The sequence below is a fragment of the Hemicordylus capensis genome, chromosome 1 (assembly GCF_027244095.1).
Source record: "Hemicordylus capensis ecotype Gifberg chromosome 1, rHemCap1.1.pri, whole genome shotgun sequence".
NCBI lineage: Eukaryota > Metazoa > Chordata > Lepidosauria > Squamata > Cordylidae > Hemicordylus > Hemicordylus capensis.
In genome coordinates this window covers 11,141,956-11,164,240 of record NC_069657.1, presented here as the reverse complement: position 1 = coordinate 11,164,240, position 22,285 = coordinate 11,141,956, and the positions used below count along the sequence as shown (strand labels likewise).

The 22,285-nt window shown below is 46.9% G+C and overlaps 1 protein-coding gene across 3 annotated transcripts in view; it reads left to right on the top strand.

The window, feature by feature from the left end:
* Positions 1-22,285, top strand: part of LOC128345907 (potassium channel subfamily K member 16-like) — a 68,733-nt gene that overhangs the window by 36,463 nt on the left and 9,985 nt on the right. The window contains exons 1-4 of one of the 3 annotated variants that reach the window (XM_053298558.1): positions 10,802-10,887; positions 15,812-16,012; positions 16,614-16,734; positions 21,758-21,924. In XM_053298558.1, coding sequence (XP_053154533.1) covers positions 10,873-10,887; positions 15,812-16,012; positions 16,614-16,734; positions 21,758-21,924 — 504 coding nt within the window. In that variant the 5' untranslated portion in view covers positions 10,802-10,872. Of the gene's footprint in view, positions 1-10,801; positions 10,888-15,811; positions 16,013-16,613; positions 16,735-21,757; positions 21,925-22,285 lie in introns of those variants that run through there. The other 2 variants (XM_053298578.1, XM_053298568.1) reach the window with 2 other exon arrangements.

The following is a 22,285-nucleotide window of genomic DNA, read 5'->3' as shown; positions in this document are numbered from 1 at the left end:
CTTATGTTCTTATGGAGCCCATATAGGCAGCCACCCTCCATCTCCACCGGCCTCCTCATCACTGGCTCCAAGCCCATGATATACTGTTTGTCCACAGGCTCAGCCGCCATCCCTGTTAACCCCTCCCCTGCCTTCCATTCCCACCCTCTGGGGTGCTTTCCAGATCACACACTACAACAGTGTCACTACTGTCCACTAAGTGTCCTTCTGTACTGCCTGTGTTTCGACAACACAGTCCCCGCACTGTAAGCAAAGTGTCGTTGACATTTCCGATGCCTTCTTTCGGTTTCCCCCCTTGCGTTTTAGTCCTACGGCATTGCATGTGCGTCGCAAAGAAATAGCTGTATTTTCCCATTGTAGGAGGGTTGCACAAGCTATCCACGTTTTCAAAACGATCCTGCCAAGCGGAAGCATTTTACTGCTGATGAACAGTGGGTAATCTGGAAAGCGCCCAGCTGTATTCTGCCTGTTAGCCCTTAAAAGGGCTGCCTTGCATTTCCTCTCCCTGCATCACCCCCCAGGGTCTTCTCTCTGCGGAGAGGAGGGACCTGCTAGCTCCTGGCTGAAGCCAGGCCATGGCTTGTCAGGCCATTCTGGCCTAGTCAAGGGCGGCCGTCCATCCTCCCAGCCTCCTCGCCCTCCCCTGCCTCCTAGAACGGTTGCTGTTGGCAGCCCCCGGCTGATGATCTGCTCTCCACCTGGTCGGGTGAGTGCCCCGCCCTGCTGGGCATTGGGGGAAGAGTCCCAGCACCATCATCGTACCAACCCAACCCCTCAGTTGGGGCAAGGCTGCAGAGCTCCCTCTAGGTCCAATATCTGGGGTCCTAAAACAGGAGGAGTCACCTTAAGTGGCGCAGCGGGGAAATGCTTGACGATCAAGCAGAAGGTTGCCGGTTCGAATCCCCGCTGGTACTATATCGGGCAGCGATATAGGAAGATGCTGAAAGGCATCCTTTCAGACTGCGTGGGAGGAGGCCATGGGAAACCCCTCTGTGGTCACCAGGAGTCGACACCGATTTGACGGCACACTTGACCTTTAAGCAGCTACAGCAGGGCTGGCCGTTAGAGCTGGCTAAGAACCTGCTCAGGGCACAAAGCCAGCAATGGCGGCAGCTAGCAACTCCCCCCCACCCCCCGCCAGCATCCTCTCAGCCAAAGCAGGCAGGAGAGTGGGCAGGTTCGAATCCACAGTGGTATGTTCCCCAGACTATGGGAAACACCTATATTGGGCAGCAGCGATATAGGAAGGTGCTGAAAGGCATCATCTCATACTGCGTGGGAGGAGGCCGTGGTCAACCCCTCCTGCATTCTACCAAAGACAACCACAGGGCTCTGTGGGCGCCAGGAGTCGACACCAACTCAACAGAACACTTTAGCCTTACCTTTAAAACAGGAGGAGGCAATATTGACTCTCCAGCTGCTGCTGAACTACAACTCCCGCCACCCCCAGCCCCAATAAACTGTAAATAGGTAAAGAACGTGTTGGTTCTTACCCCACCCCTGACCCTAACCCTTTCCTCTGTGCAAAAATGACTGCAATTTCACCCTAACTGTTTGGGAGTTGGGATAAAGGAGGGGTGACCACAGAGGGGTTCACAGCAGGTGTGCAACAAGCAGGACCTCACTTGTGTCTCCCAACACTCCCAATAGGGGCATGTACGGAACCGGTTATGCCAGTTCCGTTCGAATCTGAACCATATTCGAACCGGCCCGGCCCAGGGTCTGGCTGAACCAGGTTCGGTCCAGTTCAACCACTGAACCAGGCTGAACCAGTTTGAGGGCCAGTTCAGGTATATACTTGTAAAGGAGAATCCAGTGAGGATTCCCCTGTACAAGTAAAGGGGCAATCCCTAGCCTAAGGACGGAGTGGGGGAAAAGAAAAGGTAGGTCCTGCTATTTGCAGGCAGCAGTGGTGGAGATGGGTGGTGGCAGCTCCTTCAGTCCCTCCGCTGGCCTCCCGAAGATCCACGTGGACCAGCTGCGGCCTGGTTCGGGCCTCTGCACACGCACAGAGGCCATTCAAAGGCCATTTGCGTGGTGACGCAACTTGCCTTCGGAGGGCACGTGGAGGTCACGAAAATGGTGCTGCTGGCCTGGGCTAAACTTCAGGAGGCCAGCAGGGGGGTTGGAGGAGCCACTGCCCATTCTGCCACCTGCAAATAGCAGGTATCTACCTTTTCTTGGCACAGCGAGGAACTGACTTGACTAGCGAGCCAGAGGTTACTGGTTTGAATCCCTGCTGGTGTGTTTCCCAGACTATGGGAAACAGCTATATTGGGCAGCAGCGATATAGGAAGATGCTGAAAGGCATAATCTCACACTGTGTGGGAGGAGGTAATGGTAAACCCCTCCTGTATTCTACCAAAGAAATCCACAGGGCTCTGCGGTTGTCAGGAGTCAACTCCAATTCGATGGCACAACTTTACTTTATTTACCTTTTCTCCCCCCTCCCCACCCTTAGGTTAGAGATTGCCCCTTTACTACTACTACTACTACTACTACTACTACTACTACTAAGAATATTTATATACTGCTCTTCAACCAAAGTTCCCAAAGTGGTTTACATAGGAAAATACATAAATAAGATGTTCCCCTGTCCCCAAAGGGCTCACAATCTAAAAAGAAACATAAGGTAGACACCAGCAACAGCCATTGGAGGGATGCTGTGCTGGGGTTGGATAGGGCCAGTTGCTCTCCCACTACTAAATATAAAAGAATCACCACTTTAAAAGGTGCCTCCTTGCTCAGTTAGAAGGGATTTGTAAAGGGGAATCCTCGCCAGATTCCCCTTTACAAGTATATCCCCAAACTGGTTTGGACCAGTTATTTTAGAAACAGGGCTGGTCTGGTTCAAACAAGGACCAGCACCCCGCTTAGGGATTCCTTGCCAGATTCGAACTGGTTCGAATTCGGACTGGCCGAATCGAGCCAGCTCACACATCCTCAACTCCAAAGAGACCAGCTTCTTTGTATAAGTGAGTAACAGATCATTGCAGGCCATCCTATCCAGCTCAGCTGTGTTTACTTTTGGCTGGGCCAGTCAAGGCAAGAAGAAGCACCAAGAAAGAGCCTCAAAGGCTTCCAGATTCAAGCAGCTGATCAGTTAGCATGCGTGCAATGCATGATTAATCACATTGCAAGATTGCAATCAGCTCATCGTGTCAATTAATTGATTGCAGCCCAGTATACATGTATGGTCATGGAGCACTTGTCTCCAGCAAAATCTTGGGAGTAATCAAGAGTAACTGAAACAAAACAAAAACAACCCTGAGACTTTATTAGATTTAGTGAATCACATTTATTCCTAGAACCTCTTTCCAGTATTATCAAGTTTCATGGTTAAATACTGCCACCTGCTGTTGAAGGTATGAACTGCATACTCCTTCTATACACTCACAAACTAAGTTCTCTAAGTTAGGTTTTCCAAAAGTGTTTCTCATACACTTAAACTTGGGTTATCAAAAGAATTTTGATTGGCCTGTATTTTGTTCTCATTCCCTTCCCACTGAGGTGACTCATGCTTCCGGAGATGTTGGAGAAGCCATCTGGACCACTCCTAAATATGAGGCCAAATTTCAGATCCCACAGCAGCATTGCGAGCTCATGGGGAAAGTCTTACTGTTTAAATGGAAGCTGAAAGAGGCTCTGCAAAGAGGTTCTGTAGCACAAAGAGCATCCTCTGGTGCAATGGTCTCAAATAATTATTCTTGCTTGATAACAGGTTCATTTGAGCCCCAGTCAGACATTATGCTGTATGACTGTTCACTTGCACATGTGTTTGTGTGAATGACTGCCCCTCTTTTAATTTTAAATTCAAATGCATGGCCCTTCAAAAGCATGGTACAGATAGCAAGTGTACTTCTGTACCTGTGCTCAGCGTAACATGTGAATGACTGTACCTGTGTACAGGTGTTGTACAAGTGTTGAACATAACATGTGAATGGGCCTTTGGTGGTCTGACTGACTACTACCCTGCCTCTAGAGACAGGAATATTAATAAATTTTGGGTTGTTGTAAAAGTGAACAAGATAAATAACAGAGTACTTTACACTCTAAATGCATTTATTATTATTAGTAATTATTGTTGTTATAAGGGGCTGGTGGATATAAGGATAAATTTTGGCACTGAAAAGATAACAATGCAAGTGCCAAGTGGATCACTTTTTGAAGGGAGCTCCATCACTGAGGTGCAAGCACAGAAAAGGCCCTCTCTCTGGTTGCCACCCACCCAAGTTCTGCAAAGAAGAGCACCCGAGAAGAGCACCCCATGACCATCTCCACTTCCAGGCAAGGTGATCCTTCAGGCACCTTGGTCCCAGGCCATTGAGAGCACGGATCCCCAACCTGAGTCCACAGATGTTGTTGGACTACAACTCCCACCAACCCCAGCCAAAATGGCTTTGGGGCAATAGCTGTAGCCCCAACATCTGGAGACCCAAGCTTGAGAACCCCTGCCATACATGGCCTGGGACCATCTTTCTCCATATGAACCTGCCCGGAAGTGGAGATGGTCATGGAAGGCCCTTCTCAGGTGCTCATTTGCAGAATCTGGGTGGGTGGCAATCAGAGAGAGGGCCTTTTATGTGGCTGCACCCCAGTGATTGAGCTTCCTTTAAAGAGAGATCCACTTGGCACCGTCACTGTTATCTTTTTGGTGCCAAAGTCTGTCCTGTCCTCAGTCATTTGGTGGGCATTGCTCAGTTCCAGTGATGTCAAACCCAGAGGAGGTTTGGAAAGAAGCCAGCCCAGCAAAAGGTACTGAGAGTATGGGTGCGAAACAAATAGGCAAGGTCTATAAGTCTTATACAAGAGCAAGAACCTTGGGCTGGAGACCAAGGGTGGTCAGAGATGGGCCCTTCAGTACCCTGGACAGATCATGGGGAGCTGGCAACTTGTTCTAATACACTCCTATGCTTCAGCCGAGTCCTTATAGCCCTTCCAGGCCTGACTATCTCCCCAAGACTCCACCTCAATGAATTAGTCCTCTGGATTAATTCTGGAGCCTTTCCCCTCATTGCCTCTTCATTTATTCCCATCTGGCACACAGTCTGTGCTGGTAAGAAGGCACCAGAGAATGCAAGACCCTTGGTGGAAAGCCAGTCTTGCAGAAGTGAACATTAATTGTCCCCTTTGCTAAGCAAGGTTTGCCTTGGTTTGCATTTGGATGTGAGTGTGATCTGCTGCAAAACATTCCCCTTCGGAGATTGGGCCATAGTTCAGTGGTCGAGCATCTATTGGGAAAGACTCCTGCTTGAAACCATGGAGAGCCACTTGCTACCAGGTCAGTGTAGACCAGGGATTCTCAGCGTTGGGTCCCCAAATGTTATTGGACTTCAACTCCCATAATTCCCAGCCCCAGTGGCCTTTGGTTGGGGATTATGGGAGTTGAAGTCCAAAAACATCTGGGGACCCAACGTTGAGAATCCCTGGTGTAGACAATACTGAGCCAGATGGACCAATGGTCTGACATGGCATAAGGCAGCTTCCCATGGTGTGGAAAGGGCTGGTTCACCATGGAAGTCTGGCTTAGATAGTGCTGTCTCCAGGGACACAAGGTTGGGGGAGTTTTAGAGTATTGCCCTTATTTGCTGCCATTTTTGGTGAAAGCACTTGTGGAGGCAGAGGAGATCAGTGGAAATTGCTTCCTGCCCCCCGCGCTCTGCTAATTGGGAAGCCCCTGGCTGCATTAAGAGCAACCTCTTGTTGTGAGGACACAGCTCCTGCTGCATCCTAGACACTGTTCTAATGCCTATAAGCCAGACTTCACAGACTAAAGCCAGTCTGTAAATCAAAAAACAAAGGGAAAACCGATTCCAGATCAGCAGCCACGTTAGTCTGCGATAGCAAAGCAAGGAAGCCTGTAATACCTTAAAGACTGCGCATAGCATACGAGTTTTCGTAGCAAAAGTCTACTTTTAGGTTTGACAACAGACCCAAGGAGGAAAACGAACTAAGTACCTACAGGAACCTCTCCCTGTGGTTTGAGTATCTTCTGGTGCTTTTAATCCAAGCATTGGCTTTATTAGATACTCAGCCCAGACACTGGGATGACAACTGAAAACGAGTTCAGGTTTTCTAAACTCGCCTGTTTGGAATTCCTCCCTGGAAATTGCTTCACCCACTTGTTGATCTTCACTTCTAGTGTGTGAGAGGCCTCCTGCAGGTGTGGCATTCTGTGGCTGGCAGGGCTTCTGAAGCAGAAAACGTCTTCAGCTGACTTGTCTTGGGCCTTGCTGATGAGGATACACAGGTGGGTTAAAACTCCTCCATCCTCCAGTTCTGTGCCCACATTCTGTTATATACCTTCTCTCCCTTCCTATGACTGAATGAGCCACGTGTTATTCTATGAAGAGCAGAGAGTAACGGATCCAAGAAAAAGCACCTTTAAAAGTTGGGATTCTTCTGTATTTAGAGGGGGAGAAAAACTGGCTCTATTCAATTCCAGCCCAGCATCTTTCCCAGGGGCTGTTGCTGGCATCTACCTTGTGTTTCTTCTTGAGAAGAGGGACTGAGAACCCTTTTGAGTCAGGGAACCAACCTTCCAGCCTTCCTTCCATTTCTATGTGTTGGAAGTGAAGGACTTTGCGCTGTCTCATGTCTCAATGACAGAGGGGGACAGACTAGTGAGTCAGAGGGCTAGAGAGGTCAAGACATTGGTCATCCTTTCTCTACTGCTCTGACACTATCCCTTGATATATAGATTGCTATTCTTAGGGACATCCTTCCTTCCAGCCACTTCTGACTTCCCCTTTCTTCCCTTCCCTTCCCTTCCCTTTCTTCTCCCTGGCAACATGCAAGCTCCTCTTTCCCTGCACCATGTGTGCAGAGATGCATCCATGTGCATCCAGCTAGCTAGCTAGATTAGAGATCCCATCTCTCCACTTTACTATCTAGAATGGAGTTCACTAATAAATACTCCTATATTGATTTGAAACTATGAACTGGCTCCAAGTTATTTCACTCTTAGCATACATGCATGCCTGGGCAGACTCTGCTGTGTTGTGCCTCTGTGCACTCTGCTATATTAGAAGGGTATCTCTTACCAGAGAGAATTCCCAACACTATGTACGCTGCTTTAAGCACTCTTGTTGAAAAGTGGTAAATATAAGTAGTATTATTAGTAAGCATGTAGCCACCTAATGGTGCAGTGGGGAAATGACTTGACTAGCAAGCCAGAGTTTGCCTGTTCAAATTCCCACTAGTATGTTTCCCAGACTATGGGGAAATGTATATGTATATCGGGCAGCGGCGATATAGGAAGATGCTGAAAAACATCATCTCATGCTGCGTGGGAGGAGGCAATGGTAAACCCCTCCTCCACAGGGCTCTGTGGTTGCCAGGAGTCGACACCGACTCGACAGCACACTTTACTTTACCTTTAGTATTCATTATTTATTTATTTATTTATTTATTTATTTATTTAACGCATTTGTATACCGCCCAAAACGCAAGTCTCTGGGCAGTTTACAACAAAACAATAAAAACAACAGATAAAAAGATTAAAATGTTACAATTAAAAATTTAACATGTTAAAACTATTAAAAACACAATTAAAACAATCTTCTATATAATTCATTCCTGTAGAGGGGATGTGTGGGGATCCGGCAAGCTCCACCCCCACTGCAGCTGCGAGCAATGGCGGGCCCAGAGGGGATGACACGTGCAAGGGCGGGAGGGAGGAGCACGCGCTAGGAGGCGGTTGGGGTGGCGGGCAAAGCCCTGCCGCCCTGAGGAGGAGGGCGAGGTGGAGGGAGGCGCTGTTGCTGCTCTGAGGAGGAGGGCAGGAAGACGACAGGCGGCAGGAGGAGGACAGCGAGGCGGAGGGAGGCGGCGGTGGGTCGGTCTAGCCCTGGCCCCCCCGTGGTGAGATGATGACGGCATGGAGGGGGGGAAATGTCTGGGCCCAACTAGAGGCTCTGCCTGGGTCCACTAGTATCTCATTAAAAGCCTGGGTAAACAAATGCATCTTCACTCCCTTTTTAAAAGTTGTAAGGGATGGGGAGGCTGTTATTTCAACAGGGAGCGTGTTCCAAAGCCTCCGGGCAGCAGTGAAGAAGGCCTGTCCCTGAGTATCCACCAGACGAGCTGGTGGCAACTGCAGACGGACCTCTCCAGCAGATCTCAATGGGTGGTGTGGTTCAGCAAAGAAGGTGTTCTCTTAAATACCCAGGGCCCAAGCTGTTTAGGGCTTTATAGGTTAGAACCAAGACCTTGTACTCTGCCCAGAAACCTATTGGCAACCAGTGTAGATCTTTAAAGATATTTATTATTATTTATTTAAAATATTTATACCCCGCCCCACCAGTGCACTACTGCTTGGGGCAGCTCACAACAATAAGATAGACACAGATGCAATAAAAGTAATAAAATTAACTAAATTTTTAAAATGTCAGATTAAAAACCACAATTATTAGGTTCAAATTAAAGCTGAAAATTATAAAAAGCTAAAGAACCTACCAGATATAACAAAATAATAAAGGAGCATTAAAAAGCCTCCTTAATAAGGTGTGTTTTAAGATGTTTTTTTAAAAAAACACTGAGGGGAGGGAGCATGGCGAAGCTCTTCAGGGAGAGTGTTCCAAAGCTGGGGGGCCACAACTGAAAAGGCCCTGTCTCTAGTTCCCGCAAACCGGATCTCTGTTAGTGGTGGGGCCATGAGCAGGGCCTGAGATGATGAGCGGAGGGCCCTGGCAGATTCATATGGGCGAATGTGGTCCGACGGGTACCCTGGACCCAAGCCGTGTAGGGCTTTAAAGGTCAATACCAGCACCTTGAATCTAGCCTGGAAGTAGACCGGTAGCCGATGAAGCTGACACAGGATGGGTGTGATACTCGTGAAGTAATGAGGACCCACGAGCATCCTTGTGGCACAGGAGTGATATGGTCTCTCCAAGATGACCCAGAGACAAACCTGGCTGTCACATTCTGGACTAACTGCAGTTTCTGTACAAAGGCAGCCCCACATAGAGCGCATTGCAGTAATCAAGTCTGGAGGTGACCAGCAGATGTACTACTGTTCTGAGGTCATTTATCTCAAGAAACAGATTCAGCTGGCATATCAGCCAAAGCTGATAAAAGGTACCTCTGGCCACTGCCTCAACCTGGGGCACCAGGGAGAGTTTTGTGTCCAGAAGCACCCCCAGACTGCATACCTGTTCCTTCTGGGGAAGTGTAACCTCATCCAGAACTGGCAGATCAAAATCATCTCCTGAGTTCTGACCCCGCACAATAAATACCTCTGTCTTATCTGGATTCAGCCTCAGCTTGTTACCTCTCCCAGGTAATCTGGTCCTAAACCGTTTAGGGCTTTAAAGGTAATTACCTGCACTTTGGATTTTGCCAAGAAACATATCAGCAGCCAGTGCAGCTGTTTTAAAACAGGCACAGTATGGTCTTTCTGAGAAACCCCAGAGACCAATCTAGCTGCTGCATTTTGAACTAACCCAAGTTTCCGAAAAACATATAAAGTCAGCCCCTTGTACAGCGCATTGCAGTAGTCACGTGATAAGCTAGCGGTGATGTGCACCACAGTTTTGAGATCATTATCTTCAAGGAATGGACACAGCTGTTGTATCAACTCAAATTGATAGTGCTCCTGACCATAGCCTCCACCTGAGATACCAGGGTAAGGCCTGAGTCCAGAAGCACTCCCAAGCTATGGACCTGTTTATTTAGGGGAAGTGCAACCCCATTCAGAACAGGAAGTTCTATCACATCCCTCACATTATAACCCTTTATATTAGTACCTCTGTCTTGTTTGGATTCAGCTTCAATTTATTATCCCTCATCCATCCCAATACTGCCTGAAGGCAGGCATTTAGGGGAACTATGCCATTTCCTGATGATGATGTCATGGAGAAATAGATTTGGGTGTCATCAGCATGTTGCTCCAAATCCCCTGATGATCTTACCAGTGGTTTCATGTAGATGTTAAAAAGCATTGGGGATAGGATGGAGCCCTGAGGGCCACCATACAATAGCTTTCATTTCACAGAGTAACTATCCTTGAGTGACACCATAGGAAATCTGCCACTGCAAAGCTGTACTCCCTATTCTCAAATCCATCCAATGATTCAGTAGGATACCATGGCCAACGGTATCAAAAGCCACAGAGAGATTCAAAAGAACCAGCAGAGTCACACTCCCTCTGTCGATTTCTTGGTATAGATCATCCATCAGGCTGACCAAGGCTGTTTCAACCCCACAGCCCGCTCTACAGCCAATTTGAAATGGGTCTATATAATCGGTACCCTCCAAAACAACTGTTGATCAGCTACCACCCTCTCAATCATTTTCCCAACCAAGGGAAGTTGGAGGCCTATAATTATAGGCCAACGGAGGCCTATAATTATCCATCACTGAGGACTCTATGGAAGGCTTCTTATGTAAAGGTTTCATAATTGCCACCTTCAAACATGGAGGCTTCCTTCCCTCCCCCAGTGAGACATCAGTGCCACACAAGAATAAGATGTTGCCTGGATAAAATCCACAACTCCATATATAAAGATGGAAAATGGGGAGAAGCAAGGGCAAGAAGATTCCACCAATGATCTGCATTGTGAGAAAAAAGGGGCTTAGTCCCGCTATTCAAGGATACAACTATTCCAAACTTGTCCCCATTACAATCCTAAAAGATGCTGAGATTATCCCGCCAGTTTCTCAGACCTTTAAATATCCCAGCTGGTACAGAGGGGTGACCTCACAGAGGTCCTGAGGGACAAGTAAGCAGGTCTACCAAAGAGGGTAATGTACCCATGACCTCATAGAGCCCCTGGGGCAGATAAACTGCCCCTACCAAATAGTTGGTGCTAAATGTCACACCAGATACTGGAGGCTGAAGTGGATGGGTAATTCAGAAGGATCCAGGTAACAATGGACATGGTGAGGGTAAGTGTGGGATCATGTAGAAGCAGGCAAGAATTGTACGAGATGCTTCCCAATTTAATACATTCAGAGAGAAAAGCAGCCTCACGGAAGGTAGAAATAGAGAAGACAAGAAATGAGGGCTGGTTCTGCAGGCATATGACATGGAAAGGCAAAAACAAAACAAAACAAAAAAAAAAACCAGGTTAAGAATCTGGCAAAAAGGGCTCTCTGTGGCTGCTTCCATGTGGCTGCAAAAGTTCAACATAGCAGATATGTTAGCCATTGTATGGCCACGGTTTGCCATGTGCAACTAGGCCTAAATGTTTGTTGTAAAGCGCCCAGAGACATGAGTTTGGGGCAGTGTACAAATAAAATAAAATAAAACTCTAACCTCTGGTCCTTAGGTTGGGACTATCCTTCCTGTCCAGCTCAAATCTTGATGTCTATGGTGTTTTTGGTTAATCCATTCCTTGATCCCGACCAGCTTTTGAATGGGGATTCAGTTACTTGTTTCCCAGTCCTGGAGTAGAGGCTGGGCTAACAAACAGCCAGCAGCAAGAGCACTGAAAAGTAGTAGTCTGCACTTGCCTCTCTCTTGATAATATCTATTTCATTAAACTAATAATATTCCTGATTCCACTCCACTGCCTTCTCCTTGCATACCACTGATCTTTCCCCTAGATTCTACAATGCCTATGTCAGGCGTTCTCAAATCTGGGAGCCATCATTCGCAGCAACAACCATCTACAGCAACCATCATTCTCCATGACAAGCTAGCTAATTCAGATAGAAATGACGACTTCCAACCTTTTCTTATTGAATGCAATAAATGTCCGACACCCTGACCAACTTTCCCAGGAGGGAAAGGAAGAAGCTGTTGTGCTACTTGAGAAGTTCCCACACTGCTATAACAGTTTAATTATTTATTAATGAAGCAGGGTTTTAAAAATCATTTTCATAACCATCTTATAAATGGCTCGGAAAGGAGATGATGCTGATATAAAATTATTTATTATTATTTAATTGGTCCAGAATAAACCTGAAATCACCCATGATTTGATTCTGGATGAAGGGGCCAATCTGGTATGTATTATGGAGACTTGGTTGGGGGAGGCTGGTGGCCCAGTCTGGTCCCGGCTTCTTCCTCCAGGGTACTCTGTTGAGGAGCAGGGGAGGGGAAGTGGGTGAGGAGGTGGAGTGGCTGTGGTCTGCAAGAGCAATATCTCCCTGACCAGGATCCCTGTGGAAGTATCTGACCATACTGAATGTGTGTACCTAAGTTTGGGGACCAGGGATAGACTGGGACTTCTGTTGGTGTACTGATTGCTCTGCTGCCTGACGGCATCCCTAACTGAGCTGACGGATTTGGTCTCGGGCTTGGCACTGGAGTCTCCCAGGCGTGTGGTGCTGGGGGACTTCAGTGTTCACTTTGGGACCAATTTGTTCGGGATGGCTCAGGAGTTCATAGTAGCCACGACGTCTATGAGCCTATCCCAGGTGATCTTGGGACAGACACATATTGCTGGTCACATGCTTGATCTGGTCTTCCACTCTGAACAGGGTGGTGTTCCGTGAGTGGGGACTCCTGTGATTTCCCCTTTGTCATGGACGGATAAGCATCTGGCTAAGGTTGGACTCACGACCACGTCCCATCTTCGCAGGGGCAGAGGGCCCATTAGGATGGTCCGCCCAAGAAAGTTACTGTATCCAATAGAATTCCAAGAAGCCTTGGAGGGATTTAGGGTTGGCTCTGCTGGTGACCTTGTCGACACTCTGGTGGAGAATTGGAATAATCAACTCACCAGGGCAGTGGACAAGATCGCTCCTAAGCATCCTCTCCGACCCACTTTGAAACTGGCCCCTTGGTATACGGAAGAACTGCGGGGGCTGAAGCGGCGAAGTAGACAACTGGAGCACAAGTGGAAGAAGACTCAACTCGAATCCGACAGATTACAACATAGAGAGCATTCGAAGATCTAATGCTCAGGCGATGCGTATGGCAAAGAAGCGATTCTTTTCCTCCCGTATCACCTCCGCAAGTTCATGTCTGGCAGAGTTGTTCAGGGTTGTGAAGGGGCTAATGTGCACCCCTTCCCACTTGAATAAGTACTTAGAACCAAAAATTACATGCTGTGATGTTTTTAATGAGTTCTTTGTGGAGAAAATTTCTCGTATTCGGGCCAACTTGGATTCAAACTCCACAAATGTTACAGAGTCTGATGCCGAGGTGTCCAGCAGCTCCTCTTATGTGATTAACCTGGATTAATTTCAGTTTGTGACTCCTGAGGATGTGGACAAGTTGCTTGGAATGGTGCGGTCTACCACCTGCCCTCTTGATCCTTGCCCAACATGGCTTATACTCTCTGGCAGGGAGGCTGTTGTAGAGGGCCCAGTAGATATTATAAATACTTTTCTGAGGGAGGGCAGGATGCCTCCTGGTCTTAAGGAGGCAATCATTAGACTGCTTCTGAAGAAGCCTGACTTGGATCCTTCAGAGTTAAATAATTATAGGCCTGTCTCCAACCTTCAATGGTTGGGCAAGGTGATTGAGAAGGTGGTGGCCTCCCAGTTCCAGGCATTGGAGGAAACTGATTATCTAGACCCATTTCAAACTGGCTTCTGGGCGGGCTGTGGGGTGGAGACTGCCTTGGTTGGCCTGATGGATGATCTCCAATTGGGAATTGACAGAAGAAGTGTGACTCTGTTTGTCCTTTTGGATCTCTTGGCAGCTTTCGATACTATTGACCATAGTATCCCTTCTGGAACGTCTGAAGGGTTTGTGGGTGGGAGGCACTGCTTTGCAGTGGTTCCGCTCTTACCCCCGCCAGTGAGGTAAGAGCGGAACCACTGCAAAGCAGTGCCTCCCACCCACAAACCCTTCAGACGTTCCAGAAGGGATACTATGGTCAATAGTATCGAAAGCTGCCAAGAGAGATGTTATTTAACATCTACATGAAACCTCTGGGAGAGACCACCAGAAAATTTGGTGCAGGGTATTATCAGTATGCTGACTGCACCCAAATCTATTTCTCCATGTCTACATAACCAGGAGAAGGCATATTATTTATTTATTTGATTTGATTTGATTTGATTTGATTTAATTTAATTTATATACCACCCTTCAAAAATGGCTCAAGGCGGTTCACAACATGATAAAAACAATTAAAACAAATTAACAATTAAAATCAAACTATTAAAACACAATAAAACCAATAAAACAGCTAAAAGTCCTGAAAATCAGGGCAACAATGTAAAACAATTTAAAACAGCTAATCATTTAAAACCCTGGAAGGCCAGGCCAAATAAGTAGGTTTTAAGGGCTCTCCTGAAGGACAGCAATGATCTCAAATTATGAATTTATGCCGGGAGTGCATTCCACAGCCCAGGAGCAGCTATAGAGAAGGCCCACCTCTGTGTCGCAACCAGACAAACTGGTGGCAACTGGAGATAGACCTCCTCAGATGATCTTAACGTGAGGTGTGGATCATGTAAAAGAAGTCGCTCTCTTAGATAACTCGGACCTAAGCTGTTCAGGGCTTTAAAGGTAATAACCAGCACTTTGTATTTTGCCCAGAAACATATCGGCAGCCAGTGTAGCTGTTTCAAAACAGACATAATCTCCCTAAATGCCTGCCTGGAGGCAGTGATGGGCTGGATGAGGGATAACAAACTGAGGCTGAATCCAGATAAGATGGAGATACTTACAGTAATCCCTCGACCTACGAACTACTCGACATCCGATGTTTTCGAGTTACGAGCGACAAAAAAGACCGGAAGTAGTTGCCGTTTTAGATTCAGCTTACTCGACCTACGAATTTTTAGATGCGGTTTCCTCGACTTATGAATGTTTCCAGACTTCCGTGGTGCGCTCTTCGACTTACAAAAATTTCGACCTCCGAACGTGCGTTCGGAATGGATTAAATACGTAAGTCGAGGGACCACTGTATTGTGCAGGGTCAAAACTCGGGAGAAGATTTTGATCTGACGGTTCTGGATGGGGTCATGCTCCCCAAGAAGGAACAGGTGTGCAGTTTGGTGGTGCTTCTGGATCCAAACCTCTCCCTGTTGTCCCAGGTTGAGGCGGTGGCCAGAGGTGCTTTTTATCAGCTTTGGCTTATATGCCAGCTGCGTCCGTTTCTTGAGATGAACAACCTCAAAACAGTGGTACATCTGCTGGTAACCTCTCGGCTGGATTACTGCAATGTGTTCTATGTGGGGCTGCCTTTGTATGTAGTCCAAAAATTGCAGTTGTTTCAGAATGTGGCAGCCAAGTTGGTCTCTGGGTCATCTAGGAGAGACTATATTACTCCTGTGTTGAAGGAATTGCACTGGCTGCCATTACGTTTCCGGGCAAATGACAAGGTGCTGGTTATTACCTATAAAGCCCTAAACAGCTTAGGCCCAGGGTATTTAAGAGAACGTCTTCTTTGCTATGAGCTCCACTGCCTGCTAAGATCATCTCGCGAGGTTTGTCTGCAGTTGCTGCCAACGACTTTGGTGGCTACTCGGGAATGGGCGTTCTCCTTTGCAGCCCCTGGACTTTGGAATGCGCTCCCTGTTGAAATAAGAGCCTCTTCATCTCTGGGAACTTTTTAAAAGGCACTGAAGACACATTCATTCACCCAGGCTTTTAATTAGATTTATAGTTTTAAATATCGTGAATACTGGGTTTTAAATGTTTTTAATCTTTTCAATGATTTTAATTATTAATTGATTTAATGTTTTAAATGATTTTAATTGTAAACTGCCCAGAGACGCAAGTTTCGGGTGGTACAGAAATATTATAAATAAAAATAAAATAAATAATAATAAAATCTCAGAGGAAGTGGAGGCTGCCCAGCTAGGACTGTACTCGTGGGATATGACATCAAGAGGAACTACTTATAAGGGTTTGTTTTCCAGCTTCATTGTGTCCTCTCCATCCTTTGCTCTTATTCCCACGCAGACAACCATGATGCACAGCAGGCTGCAGATCTGCATGCTCATAGCCGGCTACTTTGTTTATCTCCTGATGGGCGCCTTCGTATTCCAGGCTCTAGAGAGGGATGCTGAGGTAAAAGAGCAAGATAAGTTCTTTAGAATGAAAGAAGATTTCCTGAAGAACTTCACTTCCCACAGCCCAGCAGAGGTAGAGGTCTTTGTGGAGGTAAGACATGACTGTTACAAAAACAGGCTCGTGTTTACTCAAGTTTCTGCATGGGGAGTGGCTGGGTGCCTAGGACAAGAATTTCCAGTAGACCGTCTCACATACGTTCCAGAAAAGTGGGAGCATAGGAAGCTGCCTTATAGCGAGTCGGACCTTTGGTCCATCTAGCTCAGTATTGTCTACACAGACTGGCAGCAGCTTCTCCAAAGTGGCAGGCAGGAGTCTCTCTCAGCCCTGCTTGGAGATGCCGCCAGGGATTGAACTTGGGAACTTCTGCATGCAAAACAGGCTTCCACCTCCTGTGAATAAAACAAGTGCCCAGGACATGACCTAAAAAGTTATGGGCTGGAGGAGATACGGGAGTACGCAGGTTGGCAGGGGGAAAGCTCAGGAAAGAATGCCGGCCAATGCCGAGTCGTCAGGACTCCTCTCCTTTTCTGCATCCGAAATGGCTTTCAGCAAGTAGAGTAGCTGATCCCATCAGATGCAGAACTGCACTAGCACAGGGCTGAGGGCTTGGGGAGGGGCACATTGTGATCATCAGTGAATGGCTGTTTGCTAGTCCTGAAGCATGCAACCTGAATCTTGCTTTCCACTGCAGAACCTGATGGAAGCTATTCGGATGGGAATCGATCCAAAAGCAAAGACACTCCCAAACGGGCACAGCAGCTGGGATTTCGGCAACTCTTTCTTGTTTGTGGGCTCTACGTTATCCACCATAGGTAAACTGGTTATGTTTCTACTGATACGAAGAGTATTTATATACTGCTTTTCAACCAAAGTTCCCAAAGCAGCTTACATACAGAAATTAATTAATTAATTAAATGGCTGCCTGTCCCCAAAGGGCTCACAGTCTAAATATCAGAAGAACAGCCTGCTGGATCAGGCCCAAGGCCTATCTAGTCCAGCATCCCGACAGATGCCTCTGGGAAGCCCACAGGCAAGAGTTGAGGGCATGCCCTCTCTCCTGCTGCTGCTCCCCTGCAACTGGTATTCAGAGGCATCTTGCCTCTGAGACTGGAGGTGACCTATAGCCCTCAGACTAGTAGCCACTGATAGAGTTGTCCTCCGTGAATTTATCTAAACCCTTCTTAAAGCCATCCAGGCTGGTGGCTGTCTCCACATCTTGTGACAGAGAATTCCATAGATTAATTATGCATTGTGTGAAAAAGTACTTTTGTTGGTCCTAAATTTCTTGGGAATGTTTCATGGGATGACCTTTGGTTCTAATGTTATACGAGAGGGAGAAAAATTTCTCTCTGTCCACTCTCTCCACATCATGCATAATTTTATAGACCTCTATCATGTTGCCTCTCAGTCATCTTTTTGCTGAACTAAAAAGCCCCAGGTGTTGTAGCCTTTGCTCGTAAGGAAGGTGCTCTAAGCCTCTGATCATCTTGGTTGCCCTCTTCTGCATTTGCACCTTCTCTAGTTCTATAATGTCCTTCTCAGGATTCGTTGACCAGGACTGTACACAGTACTCCAAATGTGGCCGCACTATAGATTGTATCAGGGTATATGATATTTGCATTTTTATTTTCAGTCCCCAGGGCACCTAGGAAGCCTTGCTCAGATGAACTGTGGCATGGGCACCATTTCAAGCTTTTAGGATATTTATATACTCGTAGGAAAGGCCCATTATTGACCAGGCAAAGTCATTTTGCTTTTTTTTTTTTTTAAAAAAAAGTCATTTACAGCTTTTCCACAGCATATTCCAGGGTAATAATGTAGTGCATTCAGCTACTTTAAGTGGTAGGATTGTTTATGCAAAATTTGGTATCCTATATAATAAAAGGCTAAGTGAGTGGCCATGGCTTTGGAACGTTGGGGATCTGCGTCCCTGCCTCCCTGGGCTGTTCTGGGCCTGCGCGAAGCGCAGGCCCAGAAGAGCCCAAGGGACACAGGACTGCAGACACCAGTGTCCCACAGCCACGGGCGGCCATTAGCCGGTGTGTGGCGGCGGGGGAAAGTGGGCGAGGCGGCGGCAGAGCCGCCGCCTCGGCCATGAGCTGCGGCACGGCGAGAGGAGGCCGAGGCAACCAGAAGCGGCCGCCCTGAAAAAGGCGAGGGCAATGGCGGCGGGGGAAGACCAAGACGGGGGACAGGGAAGCTGGGCGAGGTGGCGGCGAAGCCGCCAACGAGGCCCCCGCCCGCTCACAGCTGTCGCCCCCGCCTGCTCACCCGCTCTCCCAGCTGCCCAAAATCACCTTCCCCGCTCCCCCCCAAAAAAGATTAAGGGCCAAAATGGCCCATGAGAAGGTTGCCGCCCCCGCCTATCACCCTCCCAGCTGTTGAAGACCACCTTACCCGCTCCAGCCCGAGGGAAAAGAGAGGAGCTCACGAGCAGAGCTCCTCTCTGTGCTAAGTCACTGCTCAAACTGCCGCTATGGACGCAAAGGACGCCTATTGCGTCCATTGCGACAGTATAGGCAGCAGCGTAACACAGAGAATAGCTCTGTTTCCAAGTTCCTCTCTTCTCCTTCGGGCTGGAGCGGGTAAGGTGGGCTCCGGCAGCTGGGTGCGCGGGAGGGCGATAGGCGGGGGCGGCCACCTTCTCATGGGCCATTTTGGCCGTTATTCATCCACCCCCCCCCAAAAAAAAGTAAAAGCAAAATAAGGAAGAACAAAAACAGAGAACAACAACAAAACAAAAAACAAAAAGAGAGAGGGGACAAGGGGGGGGGGGAAGAGACAGAAAGAGAGAGAGAGAGACAGAAAAGACGGGATAGAAAGCTAGCGCCCGTTATCATAACGGGCTTAAAAATACTAGTCTGTAAATAATTGGTAAGTGTGACTTTATTTTGCACAAACTGTTCAACAGAGAAAAAAATTTATGCAAGAGATTTTTTTTTTTAAATGAATGTGCTTGCAGAAGGGAAGTCAAAGAATAGTTTGAAAATTGTAGGACGTCAGCTTCAAATATTATTTGTTTTTAAATAATTACCCTGTAGAGTATTGTACGTTGGTGTAATAATATTGGCCTAGGGCAGTAATAAAGTAGCTGATTTGAATAATTGCCATATACAGGGGCGAATTAATCTTTCTGCCGCCCTTAGCCTTTAGCCAGCCCTTAGCCCTTAGCCAGCCAAAGATTTGCTGCCCCAGGGACAAGAGGAAGGGGGCTTGGAGGGGGGAGGGAAACCTAATTCTGTTTTTTACCTTTTAAAATGCCACTGTATAGCAGCAGCGGCTCCGGCCGCCTCCTAAACCATCGCAGGAGGTGAGGTCGGGCACTGGAGGACGGCGGCCAAAGGACTCTACACTCAAGCCCGGCTTTGTGAGTAAGCCAGGCTTGGGTGAGGAACGCTTTCGCCATCGTCCTCCAGTGCCCGACTTCATCTCCTGCGATGGTTTAGGAGACGGATGGAGCCTCTGCCACGACACAGTGACATTTTCAAAGGTTGGGAGGAGGGGAGAATTCCCTCCAAGATGCCGCCGCCCCCAAGGTTTGCCACCATAGGCGGCTGCCTATACTGCCTATGCGGTAATCCACCATTGGCCATATATAGTATATTTGAATCCTAGTACATTTGAATCTGCCAAAGATCTGCTTCTCTTGGGTATGATGTCATTTTCGAGTTACTGATCTGATTAGTGAGTCTTAAAAACCTGGTCAAAACAATAACAGTTAAAATCCGATTATTATATTCTGAAATTTGCTGAAATTTATATACCACTTTGTTGAAAAATGGTATATAATTTTTTTGTTGTATTTGTAAATTCTTTTTTTTAAATACCAATAAAAATCAATTAAACCCTTTCTTCAGCATATTCCATTGTAAAAAGTAGTTCATACACAAATTTCAGTGGCAGGGTTGTGTATGCAAAATTTGGTATCTGTAAGTAATCAAGAAGTATGGCTTTCTGTCGCACAAACACACCAACAAAATACATAATAGGTTTTTAGAATGTGCAGGCTGCTTTTCAGCAAAACTGCAATGTGACACATACTCAGAAATAAAAATACATTAAAACCAACACAACAGGATTTTTATGTGTGTGTGTGTGTGTGTGTGTGTGTGTGTGTGTGTGTGTGTGTGTGTTGGCACCGAAAACAGAAAAACAGCAAGCTAAGCTAGCAAAACCAGACAAAACCAGATACGTTTGCTCGCAATGCATCTCTCATCTTTTGCATATCAACTTGCCTCATCCTCCTCCTGGCCACAGAAAGTTCCCTTCAGTTGCTGGCTAAGGTGATAAGAGACTTCATTTCCCTCCTCTTCATTCCTCAGTCAAGCAAAGTATAAATAATTCCAGTGACTATAACTTTAAATAATTCCCATGCAAGACATTAGCTTGCATGCCTGAAGTTTCTACGATTCTCAAACTCTAATTTTTATTTATTTATTTAAAATGGTGGGAACAATTCTTTTTAAGTTTTGCTGACTTAAAAGAGGATTTGTGATTGCTTCCCATAAAGGATGCTGGATCATCACACCCAGCAACTTCCAGCTGGTTATATATTACACATGGGACTCAGTTTTCTCTCTAATTTTTCTCATCTGTGTGAGGAATGAATTTTGTTCTGGGCGGCAGTATCACGGCAGTGTATGTGCATGTGCATATGGAGGAGGCCTTCCTGAATCAACCTGAGCGAGATCTAAAATGAACTGAGTGGACATCAAAAAGTGTGTGAGCATGTGTACATGCACACACCTTAAAGGGAACACTGATTGGACTTGACAGATGCTTCAAGAATGAACATTAGGTTTATTAAATTGTAGCTGGGAATGATGGGAGGTGTAGTTCAGCAACATCTGGAGAACCACAGGCTAGGAACCCCTGCTATAGACGAATCTCTTCTCTGCACATAACTATGCACTGAATATGGGAGAATCCACCCCTTCATTGCTCTTGAATCTTTCTGATTCCAAGTACAGATTCAAGTGTGCAAGGGAGCAGTTACCCTTATTAAGTGACCTTGAATGTCTGCCATAAGACACAGCAGTATATGAAGCCAAGAACTAGCCCTGTCTGGTTCTCATATGCGATAAACGGTCTCAGCTTTGGATCTGATGTATCCCAGTCTGCTTTTTTCTTTTTTTGACTCAGTCCGCTTGCATATTTGGAATGGTCGATAGCGGTATTTTTATAATCAGCCTCCTTAGTTTTCTGGAGTGCCTGTTAAGTCTTCATGGGATTTGAGCCCAAAACAACACTGCCTGGTCTTTAAACTATGTGGAACGTGTCACTTTTTTCAGCTGCATGTTTTGATTGGGGAGAATGTGCATGAATATATCTAAAGTATTGGAAACCTTCCAATATGAGAAAATCTTGATGACAGGAATATGAGAGAAGAGGGGCCAAGTATGGCTGTTCACACACAAGTTCAGACAGGTTAAAAACCAGGCATGCACTTAAGATGGAGATGCTGTACGGAGCAGGATGGAGACAAGGAGAAATTCCCACTCAACTACTCCTTTCTACAAGGCCTTCTACCATATTTACCCGAATCCAAGACAAGTTTCCTCCCCAGTTCTTTCCTGGGTGGTCATCTTGAATTCAGAGTCTTCTTTCTTTGGAGCATATAAGCTTTGGAGCTTAGCCCGCTCTCCCCGCAAAAGCGGGTCTCACTGATTGTGAGACCCGCCTCATTGTCATACATTCAGTCACCTTCTATTTGGATCAATGTGGCATTTGGCTGGGACCCTACGCTGTAGTGTACTTAGAATAATGGTGAATCCATTGCTGTTACCAGCACATGGAGGATGTTCTTTGTAATCCTTTTCTTTTGTCTTTCAACAGGCTATGGATACGTCTCCCCTAAAACAGCAGGCGGCCAGCTTTTCTGTGTCTTCTTTGCTCTCTTTGGGATCCCCTTGAATATCGTCTTCTTGCACCACATCGGCAAGGTTCTCTCCCTGCTGTGCGAAAGGCTTGCTAAATGCGTGCACAGGAAGGAAATAAAGACGGTAACGTTTGCTTGGTCTCAGGATAAAGGCAGACATATAAGCAAGGCATATAAACAGGGCTTTTGCCAGCTGCAAGACTTATTCCAACGCAAGTTATCTGAAGGACGGCCTGGTGCACGACTGAGCCAAACTGGAGCAGATGGGCTGGCACTCAATCCCTTTTGTACTTGTGTAGTGTGCAGCCCACGATCTTGGTGAAACTGAGGCAGGGCACGCAATGGTGCTCCCCCCACCGCCCCCGGCTGCCATGTCTCTTTTTTGTTTGTGCTAATGAGAATCACGGTGGCTTCCCCAGCAGCAGACAGCCCCAGCTGCATGCAGACACCCACCTCCACTATCTCCTCCTCCCAGCCTGCCAGGT